The sequence below is a fragment of the Thamnophis elegans genome, chromosome Z (genome assembly GCF_009769535.1).
Source record: "Thamnophis elegans isolate rThaEle1 chromosome Z, rThaEle1.pri, whole genome shotgun sequence".
Classification (NCBI taxonomy): Eukaryota; Metazoa; Chordata; class Lepidosauria; order Squamata; family Colubridae; genus Thamnophis; species Thamnophis elegans.
Window position 1 is genome coordinate 44155637 of NC_045558.1, and position 14572 is coordinate 44170208.

Consider the following 14572-nt stretch of genomic DNA (forward strand, 5'->3'; position numbering starts at 1 on the left):
TGTGTGTTTGTGTATGTAAGAATTTTACAATAAGTCAAATTTTCCATTTCTCAGTAAGTGTAAATATGAATTACTTGAGTTCAATAATCATACTTATTACTTCTTTCATTTGATGATGGCTTTACTTAATAGCAAACTTGCTAAATATCCTATAGAATGGAATTGGCATCTTATTATTACAATGTTATTGCTGATTTTTCAATCTGAATGCAATTCTGAAAGCAAAGAATGCTTTTATTCAATAACATGATTTTCCTTGGACTGAAAATTAAATTTAACTTTCCTCAGAAAATAATCTTAATCTCTGCAATATTATCTTATCATAGTTTATAGAACTACAATTAGAAGACTTGCCTAGAAGCAGGCCGATTTGTACCAGTGAATTCCAATCCTTAGACTCATCATACAAATTTAAATTTATTTTGCTTGTGAACTGTTAAGCCAACATGCAATACTCTTTCTGAAGGAACTTAAATTTGTATTCTTTGGAAAACTCTCCAGAGTCTTGTAAATGCACTATTCTATGTGTTTAAACAATAAGATAATGCTTTTCATATGCACCATTTAAGATGTTAAGCAATAATTGATAATGATCCTGAAATCCAATTAAAAAACAACCTTATTTGGAGTACATCATTTCTAATGATTCATACTTTTGAAACTGTATTATGCATTTGTGTCTGTATGTGCAAATAAATAAATAAATAAGACCATCTGTCTCCAGACAAGTTAGTTAACAATATCCATTTTGTGCGCGCACACACACATACACACACACATACACACACACACAAGAGACACGGGAGAGGGTCGGGGTATTGCGGTCGTAACAGGGAGGGGCAGATACGGCGGGGACTTTAGGGCAGGCCATTACCGGGGAAGGAGGGTTCGCTACATTACAGAGATCCCTCCTTCCGGCCCTAGGAGTCCCACTCCAAGACCAGATGGCGTAAGTAGTCAGGACCCTGGTCTCAGGCTGTTGTCGCTAAATGCCAGGTCTGTTGTTCATAAAGCTCCTCTCGTCCGGGACTTAATTTTAGACGAGAGGGCAGACCTGGCATGTATTACTGAAACCTGGCTGGGCCCAGAGGGAGGAGTCCCCCTTGTAGAGCTGTGCCCAGAAGGATTTCAGGTGCTGCACCAGCCGAGAGCCCAGGGAAGGGGTGGGGGTGTGGCCGCTGTCATCCGGGAGTCGTTGGTTCCTCGTAGGGTCCCTGCTCCGGAGATTGTCGGCTGTGAGTCTTTGCTGTTAAAGTTGGACCTCAAGGGTCAAGTGGGTCTGCTGCTAACGTACCTGCCTCCCAACAGCGTTGCAGCAGCCCTCCCCTCGCTCCTCGAGTCGGTAGCCGAGCTGGCAATTGAGTTCCCTAGGTTGATGGTCCTGGGGGACTTTAATTTGCCGTCGCTCGGTGAAAACTCTGATGGGGCGCAGGAGTTCATGGCTTCCATGACAGCCATGGGCTTGACCCAAGTAATTCGAGGCCCAACCCATTCAGCGGGACACATGCTTGACCTTGTATTTCTCTCGGAGCAGTGGATTTGTGATCTTGGTCTGAGGGGGAGCGACATCATACCCCTGTCGTGGTCAGACCACTGCCTACTGAGGCTCGACTTCCGGAGGCCAAACCCCCACTGTAGGGAGGAGGAACCGACCAGGTGGTTCCGCCCCAGGCGCCTTATGGAGCCGTCAAGGTTCCAGACAGAGCTTGGGGTTATTCCTGACACTCTCGCCCACAGTCCGGTGGAGACTCTGGCTGCTGCGTGGCACTCGGCAGCGTCGGAGGCCCTCGACCGGATTGCGCCACTGCGGCTCCTCCGAGGCAGCGGATCCCGGAGACCCCCTTGGTTTACCGAGGAACTCCGGGAGATGAAGCGCCGGAGGAGATGCCTAGAGCACCGTTGGAGGTCCGATAAGTCCGAATCGAACCGAGCAATGGTAAACACCTGCACCAGGGAATACACCAGGGCACTTAGGGCAGCAAAAAGATCCCACATAGCCACCCTGGTTGCATCCGCTGAGTCCCGTCCAGCCGCCCTGTTTAGGATAACCCGCTCCCTATTGAACAAAAGGGAGGCGGGGGAACCCTTGCAGGGCAGAGCTGAAGAGTATGCCCAATTCTTAGCGGACAAAATTGCTCGGTTTCGGTCGGACTTGGACTCCACCCCCGCAGTTCCAGCCGAGGCACAGGGGGACCAAGTAGAACAGCTCTGGGTTGAGTTTCAGGACGTTACCCCCGGGGATGTGGACAAGGCCATGAGAGCTGTAAGTACCTCCACCTGTGTTCTGGATCCGTGTCCCTCATGGCTGGTTACGAACTGCAGTGAGGTGACACGAGGCTGGATCCAGGCGGTTGTAACCGCCTCCCTTCGGGAGGGGAACTTCCCCGCCGCACTGAAAGCGGCGGTGGTGAGACCCCTCCTGAAGAAACCATCCTTGGATCCAGCTGTTCTTAATAGCTATCGCCCAGTCTCCAACCTTCCCTTCTTGGGGAAGGTTGTTGAGAAGGTGGTGGCCTTCCAGCTCCAACGGTCCTTGGAGGAAGCAAACTACCTAGACCCCTTCCAGTCAGGCTTCAGACCCGGTTACAGCACAGAAACCGCTTTGGTCGCATTGATTGATGATCTCTGGAGAGCCAGAGATGAAGGACATTCCTCCATCCTGGTCCTCCTTGACCTCTCAGCGGCTTTCGATACCATCGACCATGGTATCCTTCTGCGACGACTGCGGGAGGTGGGAGTGGGAGGCACCGTGCTACGGTGGTTCTCCTCCTACCTCTCGGACAGGTCGCAGTCGGTGTTAGTGGGGGGGCAGAGATCGTCCCCTAGGCCCCTAAATTATGGGGTGCCTCAGGGTTCAGTCTTATCCCCCCTACTATTCAACATCTACATGAAACCGCTGGGAGAGATCATCCGCAGGCACGGGATTAGATACCATCAATATGCGGACGATACTCAACTGTATCTGTCTGCCCCGTGCCAACTCAATGAAGCGGTAGACGTGATGAGCCGGGGCCTTGAGGCCGTTATGGACTGGATGAGGGTTAACAAGCTTGTGCTCAACCCAGAAAAGACCGAGTGGCTGTTGTGTTTTCCTCCCAAAGATTTGACTAATATTCCACCACTCAGGCTGGGGGGTCAAATTTTACACCCCTCAGAGAGGGTTCACAACTTGGGAGTCCTCCTGGATCCACAGCTGTCATTTGACCACCACCTAACGGCTGTGACCAGGGGGGCATTTGCCCAGGTTCGCCTGGTGCGCCAGTTGCGACCCTACCTGAATCGGGAGGCTCTCACAACAGTCACTCGGGCCCTTGTGATCTCTAGGCTGGAATACTGCAATGTGCTCTACATGGGGCTGCCCTTGAAGAGCATCCGGCGACTTCAGCTAGTGCAGAACGCAGCCGCGCGAGTGATTGCGGGTGCACCTCGATTCACCCGCATAACACCTATCCTCCGCGAGCTGCGCTGGCTGCCTGTCGATCTCCGGATGCGCTTCAAGGTGCTATTAATCACCCATAAAGCCCTACATGGCAGTGGATCTGGATACTTGAGAGACCGCCTTCTGCCAATTACATCCCTGCGACCAATAAGATCCCATAGACTAGGCCTCCTCCGTATCCCATCGGCCAGCCAGTGTCGGCTGGCAACTACAAGGAGGAGGGCCTTCTCAGCAGTAGCCCCGACCCTTTGGAACGAGCTCCCCGTGGAGATTCGTACCCTCTCCACCGTACAAGCCTTCCGCATAGCCTTGAAGAACTGGCTCGCCCGTCAGGCCTGGGGATAAGGATAGTTACCCCTCCCGAATGATGAATGTATGTTGCCTATTATTTTATTATATGTTTCTATCTTGATGTCTGTATTCCCCCTTCCCGGTTTTATGTGAGCCGCCCTGAGTCCCCTCAGGGAAAAGGGCGGCCTACAAATACTAATAAAACTCTAAACTCTAAAACAAAAGCCCCACCCAAACCCCAAGGAAAGCATTCACTTAAGAGCCCTTAAAATTCCTTTTCTAAAGCATTTTTTTTTAAATCTCTCCCTCACTATAATTTCAACAAGGTTCACTGAACATTTTAATTGGTGATGGCATTTACGGCTATAATACAACAGGAAACATTCTAGAAACTGCTTTCATTTGATTCACAGAATAAGCTACTTTTGAAGGTGGTCCATTGACACCAGGGAGACATTTATTCAATCCCCACTTAACCATGGAGCTTACTGGTATCCTTGGTCTGTTATTCCTTTTTCCATCCAAGTTGACTCAAGAAGGGTATTGCTCTGGTGATTTAAATAAGAAAAGGCTCCCATGGATGCACTCAGAGCTCCAGGAGGCAAGACAGATTGTATACTGTAAATAATATTATATAGCTATAAGGTATTTGTACTGTGTTAACATGTTTCATTGAATTCCACCCTTGATAGTTTTTTAAAAATTGGCACATCTTAGCGGATCAGTTGGCCCTTGTTTTCATATGGGATGTAGTCAACTGAAGATATTTGAGGAAATTGATAAAAATGCTAGAAACGCTTTCTATTCCTGAAAAATTTGAATCCACAAATATATGATTCCCACAATGATAGCTCAAATTTTTATCCAGTACCGAACTATTTTCAAACTGGTACTGATTGATTTTAATGAAAAGCTCACCCCTCTATATTTTGATTTGCCTCCATTTCTGAATGTGTACTGTTTTTCTTCTGCAGGTAACATCACAACTATCATACAAATAGTGACATTTCAATAATGCTGATAATAAAAGTATACATAATTTATAGATAATGAAGAGTGTATTGAGAGCCAGCATGAAATGCTGATTTAGAATCAGTGGAATTGAGACTCATCTCAAATCCATTTTAGTTATTGCAGCTTACTGTAAAGTTTTGCATTAGGCATTATTTCTCAGTTTAATTTACCTATCAATGTTAGGGTCAGACTTACATTCAAAAGTTTTTTTATTCTAAAACTGAACAAAAATGAACTAACGGGAATAGGAAATAACTGTTTCAGATAAATACAGATTGGCTTTTAAATGTGAAAATAAGGAATATATACACAGTAGTTATTTATACTCAAAGAATAATGCTTTATGCATAAAATACAGTGAGCACGATCAGAAATTCCCAAGTTATTTGAGCTAGTGAGCACATTTGGAATTTAAGGATAAATTGTAGATACTCTCACAGTTGTGCATGGGTTTGATTCTCAAAAAAAAAAAAACAAAAAAAAACCTGTCATGGGACATAAAGCACCAAAGTATCACAATATTACATGTCAACTCTTCTAACCTTATCCCTCCACATGATGCATGCTGATTATTATTATTACTATTATTAGTATTATTTCAGATAACACACAGGGTATTGTTATTTTCTAAGAAAGCTAATAAAACTTTGCAGCTAGCCTTATTTCCAATGTTTTTAGGGATATTTTTTTTTCAAGTTAGAAGTCAGGGTAAGAACCACCAAGGAATTCCAGCCTATCTTAGTGCCATGCTACATACTGTGCTAGATCCTGAAATTAGATGCTAAAATATATCTATTTTGAGATAACAAAAAGGAATTTTCTTTCTGTTGTTTTCTGTGGTAGCGTCTCCCTTACAATTAGGATGGCAATCCTAGTCTCATCTTCATTAACAGTAGCACTAGGCAAAATAACTAAATAATAATAATTTATAAAAACCAGAGGCCTGCTAAAACTAAATGCATCTGCATTTAATCACTAATTCAAAAGGAATCTGCCTAAAATCTTTAGGTATGTTGCCTTGAACTCTTTAAGGGAAGTACAGGAAGATAATTCTTAAATAAACAATTTTATTTTTAAGAGCAGAATGGCAATAATATTAAGTATCTTTAGATCTCCAGCCAAATTTTCAAACGAACTGTTCACTTCTCCTAATAGCATCAACAAGCTCTATGATATAGCAAGAATAAAAGGGTTATTATCTTGTAGTTTCTCAATCAGCCCTAATTGCCTTAATTCCTCACCAATACTGGGTGAAGATCTAAAACGAAGTAACTTTTTATGAATGGACTGCTGACATCTCACCAAGGACTTCTTCCCTCCCATCCATCCCATTTTATATCTAAAACAGTCCCTTGAAAAAACTTTTGGCAATTTTACAGCTGTACCCCAAAATTGCTTGCATAATTATTTATGAATGATAAAAAAATAATATGAATGCTTGAGATAACAAGAGCAGACAAAATTAATTTGTAGGGAGAAGTAACTATGAAGCTAATTAAATGCAATCTTCAATATTATATAAACCAAGATTTGTACACTCAGAATGAAAAAAGGACAAAAACAGTGTTATCCTTTACCAGAGTACATAATAATAGTGAGGCGAATGAGCAATTGTAGAATTAAAACTTTGTGGTTTGTAGTCCTCACGTGGGCTCAAAAACAGCTGTTATGAAGGAAGAAGCTTTTTTCTTTAGAAAAGAATTTATCACATATTCTGAAAAAAGTCCCTTGCTATACCAAAGGGGCATTTTATTCTAAACTATGCTCCTAAAAATACACTTTTATTTACATATGATATATTTGTACCTTTAAAAAAATAGATTTTCAGAAAATTGTTCGCTCAAAGCTAATGGGAAATTAAATCCCAAAGTTACTTTTAAATTGATTATGTATCAGTTTTTTGGTAGTAAGAGTTGGTTTAATAATATTCATCAAGAGTTGTCATGCAACAAGTTGCAAAATATGTGGATATTCTGAGTTACTAATAATTTTGGATATTTATATCGCATGGCATGGCACAACATCATATCCATAGAGCCAGTCAGTGTAGTGCTGAAAATGCTGGCTTAGAAACCAGGAGACTGTAAATTCTAGACTAGTATTAAGGAGGAGAAATATGCCTGTTGTTCTCCCTCAGTCCAATCCCCACCTCACAGATTTTGTGGAGGAACTGGAAAGCAGGGACTAGCAAAGTCAATGGGGAAGCCATATTTATTTAACAATTAACTTAACAACTGCCATGATTCACTTAACAACTATGGCAAGAAAAGTCATAAAAGGAGCCAAAATTAACCTAACAACTGTTTTGCTTAGCAACAGAAATTTTGGTCTCAGTTGTGATCGAAAATCGAAGACTACCAGAATGAGTTTTTAAAGAGCCAAGGTGGCGCGGTGGTTAAATGCAGCACTGCAGGCTGACTGCTAGATCAGCAGTTCAGCGGTTCAAATCTCACCGGCTCAGGGTTGACTCAGCCTTCCATCCTTCCGAGGTGGGTAAAATGAGGACCCGGATTGTTGTTGGGGGCAATATGCTGACTCTGTAAACCGCTTAGAGAGGGCTGAAAGCCCTATGAAGCGGTATATAAGTCTACTGTTATTGCTATATTATTGCTATTAAAAAGTGGAATATGTATGTATTGTATTATATTGCATTGTATGCGCGCGCGCGCGCACACACACACACACATACACACACACACACACCCTAGTTTCTTGGGCATAAAGAAGGCTGTGTGGCCTAGGGCCAATTACTTTCTCTTAATTCTAGGAAAGAGGCAATGACAAACTACTTCTGAAAAAGTGAAAACTGAACACTGCATGAAAACTGCAGGTACTGCCCATGCAGTCTCCAAGAATTATAATGACTGAATGGAAGAAAAAGTTTCAATATTTGTTTGTTTATTATTTAGTCAGTCAGTCAGTCACCTGAAGGGCCTGAATGGTACAATACCACCCTTAGCTCATCCTAATTCAGCCCAGAAGCAGCGGGTAAGCATGTTTTTCTGCAATACTTCCAAAATGATTTTTTTTTTATTTGCACCAGTAGTTTTTCTGTTGTTCTTTAATCTGAAGTAAATGTGTACATTCCCATTGGTTACTGGATGAAATTGCCCTCCATTCAATTTGTGGCCATCTCTCCTTTGGAAAATAAATAGGTTTACTGATTAACATTTCTGTTTTCTTTTAACTACACTCACTGATGGATAGGAATGAAAATCACTCCTCTGAATATGGTCAGCACAAGAGAAAGATAAATTTGGACTATGAATGATCTGTACATATTTATTCAAATTGACTGTATTTGTACATGTAATGGCTATAGTTATCTTCCTACCCTGCATAGTAATTTATCATTAATACATAGGAATGCCCAGTTCTTCATATGTATAACCTATTAGACTTTGACTGTCCCACTAAAGTGAATTTAGATGCCTTCTTGATTTTAAATCTGACCATTTTCTCTCAGACACACCTCACAGGCTCTAAATTGAAACTTTTACATGGCTTGCTTTTTATTAAATTTTAAATAGATCCATTCCCATCTGAGCATTGTTCCACAAACTAGCACGTTTTACAGAAATTTAAATGAGCACTTTATAAAGGTGCTGCTGCTGCTTCAAAGATTCTTCTTGCTTGCCTGCAATTCACACTCAGAATAGCATGTAATTTCAAAGGGCAATAAGCACATTTAAAATAAAAGTTAATAATTTCAGTCTATTAAAAAGACTGAAATTGAAACTGAAGCTAGAAAGCAAGGTACAGTTAAGAGTCAGGAACTGAAACTCATTTAAGGAAATTAAGGTAAGTAACATAGAAGAATTTCTTACCATTTATCATTCCATGATTGAAGATACCATGTACCAATGTACTCCCTTTCCGGAAATGATCTGTCATGTACTCAAGCCAATTGGCTTGAAAAATGCTTTTTCCATCATTGATGGTTCTTACTGGTACAGTTACAGTGTAGTATTGGCTGGATGTCGACAAGGTTGCTGGCTGGTTGAAGAGTGCCAAAATCTCAGTTTCTATACAAAAATATAAGAGTTGAAATAGCAACTATAGAACCGGAAAATATGATGCATTATCTTTTCCCGCATTTGCTAAGATCTAAAGTCCTGGGGCATGATTTCTACACAACTGGAGAGCATCAAGTCAGAAAACTGTATTATATTATATGAAATATAAGTTTAACAAGCACAACTTGAATTTTCTCATGTAAGATTGAAAGTTTTAGGTAATTAGTACAAACAGAATGATTTAATAATTAATATACATAATGATCTGCATAATGTAGTTAATATAAATATATTTAGCATGATTTTTATATAGTTAAGACAGATTAAATAATCTAAGTATATGATGATCAAATCTTGCCATTTATAGCTGCATAAGTAAAATAAAGTAGGAGACTATAGTATATGCCATAAGCAGTAAAATCAATGGATAAATTAGATTTATCAGATTCCCAAACTGGTGCACTCTGCCTTTGACATCTCAAAAATATTTTCACAGTATCCCTAACTATACCTGTGAACTAATTTGAGCAGTATCTGACAGAGATCTAGTCTGGCTATATTTCCCTTGAAAATTTAAAATACCTTGCAACACTGGGGGAGCGGGCAATATATACATTCTGGTAATCATAGAATTTGGGAAAACATACTGTAAAAACCATGGTTGTATATTACACAAAAATATGAATAAATAATAAACATTTGATATAAAGATAAATCGTATTATATAAAACTTTGAATATGAAACACTATCTGCCACACATAGTCCTGTTTTAGAGTAACAAATGGTGCCATTGGGCACATTTCTCTACATTCAAAGATCTTTGCAATAAAGATTATTGCAGAGCAGATCTTTTGTTATGATAGTAGTTCTTGTTGTTTTATTTTGATTCCATAACTTCCTAGTACTATACAGAATTATTATCCAGAAAAAGCAAGCAGTTACTTCCTTTAATTCCAGAAATGTCCATCTTGGCAAGAACTTAACTTCTCTTTCATTTTCATAATGCATGAAAAGTCTGGTAGTTTTTATTACGTGTACAGAAAAATCACAAACTATGAACTAGTTGTTTTTATCTAAGTAATTTAGCTGCAATATTATATTATCTATAACTTATTTTTTTTTCAATGAAACAATTCGCAGCATATTGTTTATACTAAAGTGGTACTTTATATATTGCCTGAACAGTATATTTAAACTGGCAGATACATCACAAACAATGCTTTTTGTTTTTAATAATTAAAAAAATAAGACATTTTGGGGCTGTTTGAAAAGTGTTCATTCTCTGCCTCTGGAAAAGTCCTGCACATTTTCTCTCTTGTCATTAGCGATATGACAATGGTCACTACAAAGTTAAATCATACTTGGTTTTTTTTTTTCATCTGCCCCAATTTTAGCACTCTGGTTATTCTTTCCAATTGCAGAATATAGACAATGCTTGAGACCCACTTTAAGGATCCCCAAAAATGTCTTACCAGATGTAATTTTTAATGGGAATATTGTACAGGGGAAGAGGACATGTTCATAAACTATGGTAGCTTTTTTCCAATTAGACTTTACTACTATAGGAAGTTAGCAGAATATTATATTTCCCTGGATGAGAAATGGAAAAACATGTTTTTTTTAGGCAGGAAGCAGATTCACTCTTAATAGCCCCCACCCTTCTCAATAGCCCTCAGCAGATGTCAGCAGTTAAGAGATAAAGAATATAGCTAGGTCTACTCATAAGCAAATGCCCTCACCCAAGATCCAACAAAGGTAGGATTATTGGCAAAACCCTCTTCATTACATCATCACCTAACAAGATTCAACCAGGTCTGGAACTTAAAAGACAACCTACAAAATTACCCCTGCTGTGGTCCTGTCCATCATTAAACCATCTTTCCAAGCAGTCTCCATGTTTCCAGTGTCTTTCTTCCCACTTGGAACTGAACCCAGATGGATATTTCTTCCAACACTACATAGAACATCTAGCTATGGTGGAAGACATCTCACTAAGAAAGGCTGTTCTGTCAGCTTCTTCGTTATCCTAATGCTTGGGAAAATTTCTAAAAGATACTTGTTGCGCAATATTGTTTTTAATCATAAAGGGACCCTGCTTACTTAGAACAGATCCCCCCCCCCCCTTCTAACCTTTTCCTCAACACTTTGATAAGCTAGGCAGGGATAATTGCACTCTGTTTCTCTATACAGAATTACACCTATTTTTATGTCAATAGCACATTTAAAGTGGGCTGCTCTCTGCCTAGTTTGCATCTTCATGTTTCGGTTGCATAACCAAACTTTTTTCTGGTATGCTTCTTTTTAATACAGCTAACTTAACAGTACTGAACAATTTGACATCATTTATTCTACTTACAATTGCTTATTTTATTGAGTTGCCCTTTCCTTTAAACAAAAATAGGCAACTATTCTGAGCAGATGGGCACTTTGGAATTTTGACAGGATATTTTGAATCATCTCACATTTACTATGAGAAGGAGGTGCTTGTTGTTCATAAAATGACTACCATTTTGGGCAAAATGCCTATGTATCAGAAGAAATTAGGGAAGTTGTTTTTGTTAGTACCAGAAGGCACTGAAACTACTACAGGTTGCCTTTGTTCCATTTGTTTCAAATGAAGTACTGAAGATGGTGTATAATCAGTATGATTATCAGTATGATAAACCATCAATAGATTTATTAAATGTTTGTGAACACAAAACAAATATGCAGAGGGTTTATTTATTTATTTATTTTTAAAAGGAGAAGGGTAAAGAGGAAGGAAGGATTAAATTAAATTAAATCTTGAATTGCCCCACCCACTTTTTGAAATATTACTTTTGGCATTATAAACAAAGGCAAAGATTTGATTCAGCATTTTTAGTTTAAGTGTAATCTCAAAATTTTCAAATGTAATCCCAGATGCCACTTGGCAAGCTTTTTTATAAAAATAGCACAATAAATCAAGGATTGAAAAACAAAAATATGCCCCAGCAAAGTTAATACAGTTAGTATTTATTTATAGTCAAAACAATTTCAGTATGTGATCTTCCTACCCTTTTTCAAACATTATTTTGTGGAATTTTTTTCCACAAAAATCATTTTATGCTCCTTATTTAAATAATTTATTCTTACTGGCAAAATAGTTGAGGACAATTGAGGGATTTATTTTTAGGATGACCAAACAATGGGATGATGGATTACATAATATTCAAAAAACATTATTTTCTTATAAATCAAACACAAAACACATTTTGCTAGATAAGCTGTTCTCTTATGGAATTTGAATAATTTCAAGTAGTCTGTATGAAGAAGCTATCTAGAACATCCAAGAATGAAATTATACTATATAGATAATTTATATAAGCCTGAATTGTAACATGAATGTTTTACACACAAGATACTTGAAACATGAATAACTTGTTGGATTGATAAATCCCACCACATATTAAATTTAGGTTTTATAGAGAATTATAATAAAAATTCCCCCTCCCAGGAACCTTATTCAACATAGCATATGAAAAAGAAGTCAAAATTATTCCCCCATCTGTAATTATATTGCACATATCCTACTGTATATGGATATATATGTAGAGGCAATAATGTATGTATATAAGCAAAGCTCACTCAAAGAAGATGAGCAAGATCAAACACATCTCATGAAAGAAAATCAGAACTCTGAAACATGCTGCATCAACCAAATGCAATGCATTCTAATTCAACCCAAAATGATCTTTTAAAAAAAGATGCTGCCTTTTCAAAACATAGTCTTTTAAAAATAAGGCAAATAATATGATAGTCATAATCTGTATTTTATATGGTAACACAGATAGATCATAGCCAAAACAGGATGAGCATTTCCATTTTAGTAAAAAAAAAAAAAAAGAACTGCTGAATACAATTAGGAGAAGATAATAAATAAACTAGTCACACCGTGAGAAAATATGTGAAACAGCTTCATTCTCAGTTGTTGCATGTATGAATCACAAAACAAATCATCTGTGTATATATTTTTGAAAATATTCTTAAAAGGAAAAAGGAAATGGTGCCTAAAATAAACTAATATACCATATGTATGATTTCTTTCAAGTACTAATTCAATAACTTACTTTGTGTTAATGCACAATAATTAGTCTAAAATGTAACTTCATCCAATATTGTATGAATTTTAACTATGATAGTGTATGGAATTGAAATATAAATTTACTGAATTCCAATTTAGACACTGAAATGAAGTCAAAATCAAGAACGTAAAACAAAACAAAAGTTACACAGACTTTTTTTTTACCTGAGAAGTTTACAGTAATGGAGATAAGCAATGCTCTTTTGAAAAATAAACCCAGCCTAAAATAAGACCATAAAAGTGACTAACCAGAACTGAAATTTGCATGTTAAAATATGTAACCTGAGCATTATTTAGCTAATTTATCTTATGAATCTTCAGGCAATTTTTCCTAAGATTTTGATACCAGGCTTCAACTACTTCTATGATTCCTATTTTTAATTCACAGAATGCTTAGTATTCATACAAGGAACAAAAGCAGTGTAAAACAATGCATAATAAAAAACAAAAGCATGGTCCTTCCTAAATGAAAATGTTCTTAACCCTAAGCATTTTATTTCTAATTTGTTTTGAAAAGTAATAAATTCTATGAAGATAATTTCTTCTGCTGGAACATCCGACTCAAGAGTAATTGCTATGTATGCTATATACATGGCAAAAGAGATAAATGTTTTCAAAATGTTAATCTTGTAATGCACAGTAATACATATTAACTTCTTAGAAGGAATCAATTCAACTTGTGTAGCTAGTGTTCTGGCAATAATGCAAGATTAGTAAAAGATATTGTATGACAATACTTTGAGCCCAATTCAAGATTTAAACAGCAGCTCTAAACACAGTAAGTAACTTAGAAGTGTGGCCAGATACTGGCAATTTTCAACAACAACAACAATAACAACAACAACAAAAGCAACCCAAAAGTTCCAAGAGGGGAAAGATGACACTCACTTGATAATTTAAGGAGATTGTAAGATGAATGTCGAATCCTCAAAAGGGATTGTAGAATGCATGCTTTCTAGAGCAGCAGATTTATGCTATGTACAGTTGTTTCTGTTTTTATGCAATACTATGTACAATATTAATTATAATGTTGCATGACATAAGGTAGAAATAACATTCAAAGCCATATAGATTATTGTGGATCTGGGATGTTTGTTTTGTATGTATGTGCATATATGAATAAAAATTGTGTGTGTGTGTGTGTGTGTGTGTGTGTGTGTGTGATTTATAAGAGCTTTGAATGGAAAAGCTCTGAGAAGGATAAAAATAAACATTACAATTACAGGGAACCCTTTTTAAATTTTTCACACAAGAATATTACTAATTTTGTTCTTTCTTTGAAGTGATTATGCTATCAGGTAAAATAAGGCTAAATAAAAGGGGAGTCTTAATATTTACTTTATGATGAAAAGTAAATCTTTATTAATCTACATAATTGCAAATATTATTATCTACAAATTAACAGTGTTCAACACTTAAGCTAATCATTGTGATTCCATATATATAGATTGTAATTTATACAATCCAAAACTTTTAAAAATGTGTTTCCTTTATCTAGGAGATATAGACATCCCTGAGATGTGCACCATCTTCAGTCAAGAAGAAGTAAATAGGAATAAATTTGAATCTGGCAGAAATTGGCAAGGAGAAAGTTGAAGTAACACACAAACAAAAATCAATGGTAGCAAAGCTAACATCTTTTGTCTTTCCTCTTATGTAGGGTAATTGTTTCCATCCGGTTACATGTCAGACTGTACCCAATCTTAACC

The 14572-nt window shown here is 37.8% G+C and overlaps 1 protein-coding gene across 1 annotated transcript in view; it reads right to left on the minus strand.

The window, feature by feature from the left end:
- RFTN1 (raftlin, lipid raft linker 1) overlaps window positions 1–14572 on the minus strand; it is a 120767-nt gene that overhangs the window by 33029 nt on the left and 73166 nt on the right. The window contains exon 6 of the mRNA XM_032237353.1: window positions 8572–8769. Within this exon, the coding sequence (XP_032093244.1) occupies window positions 8572–8769 (198 nt within the window). The remainder of the gene's footprint in view (window positions 1–8571; window positions 8770–14572) is intronic.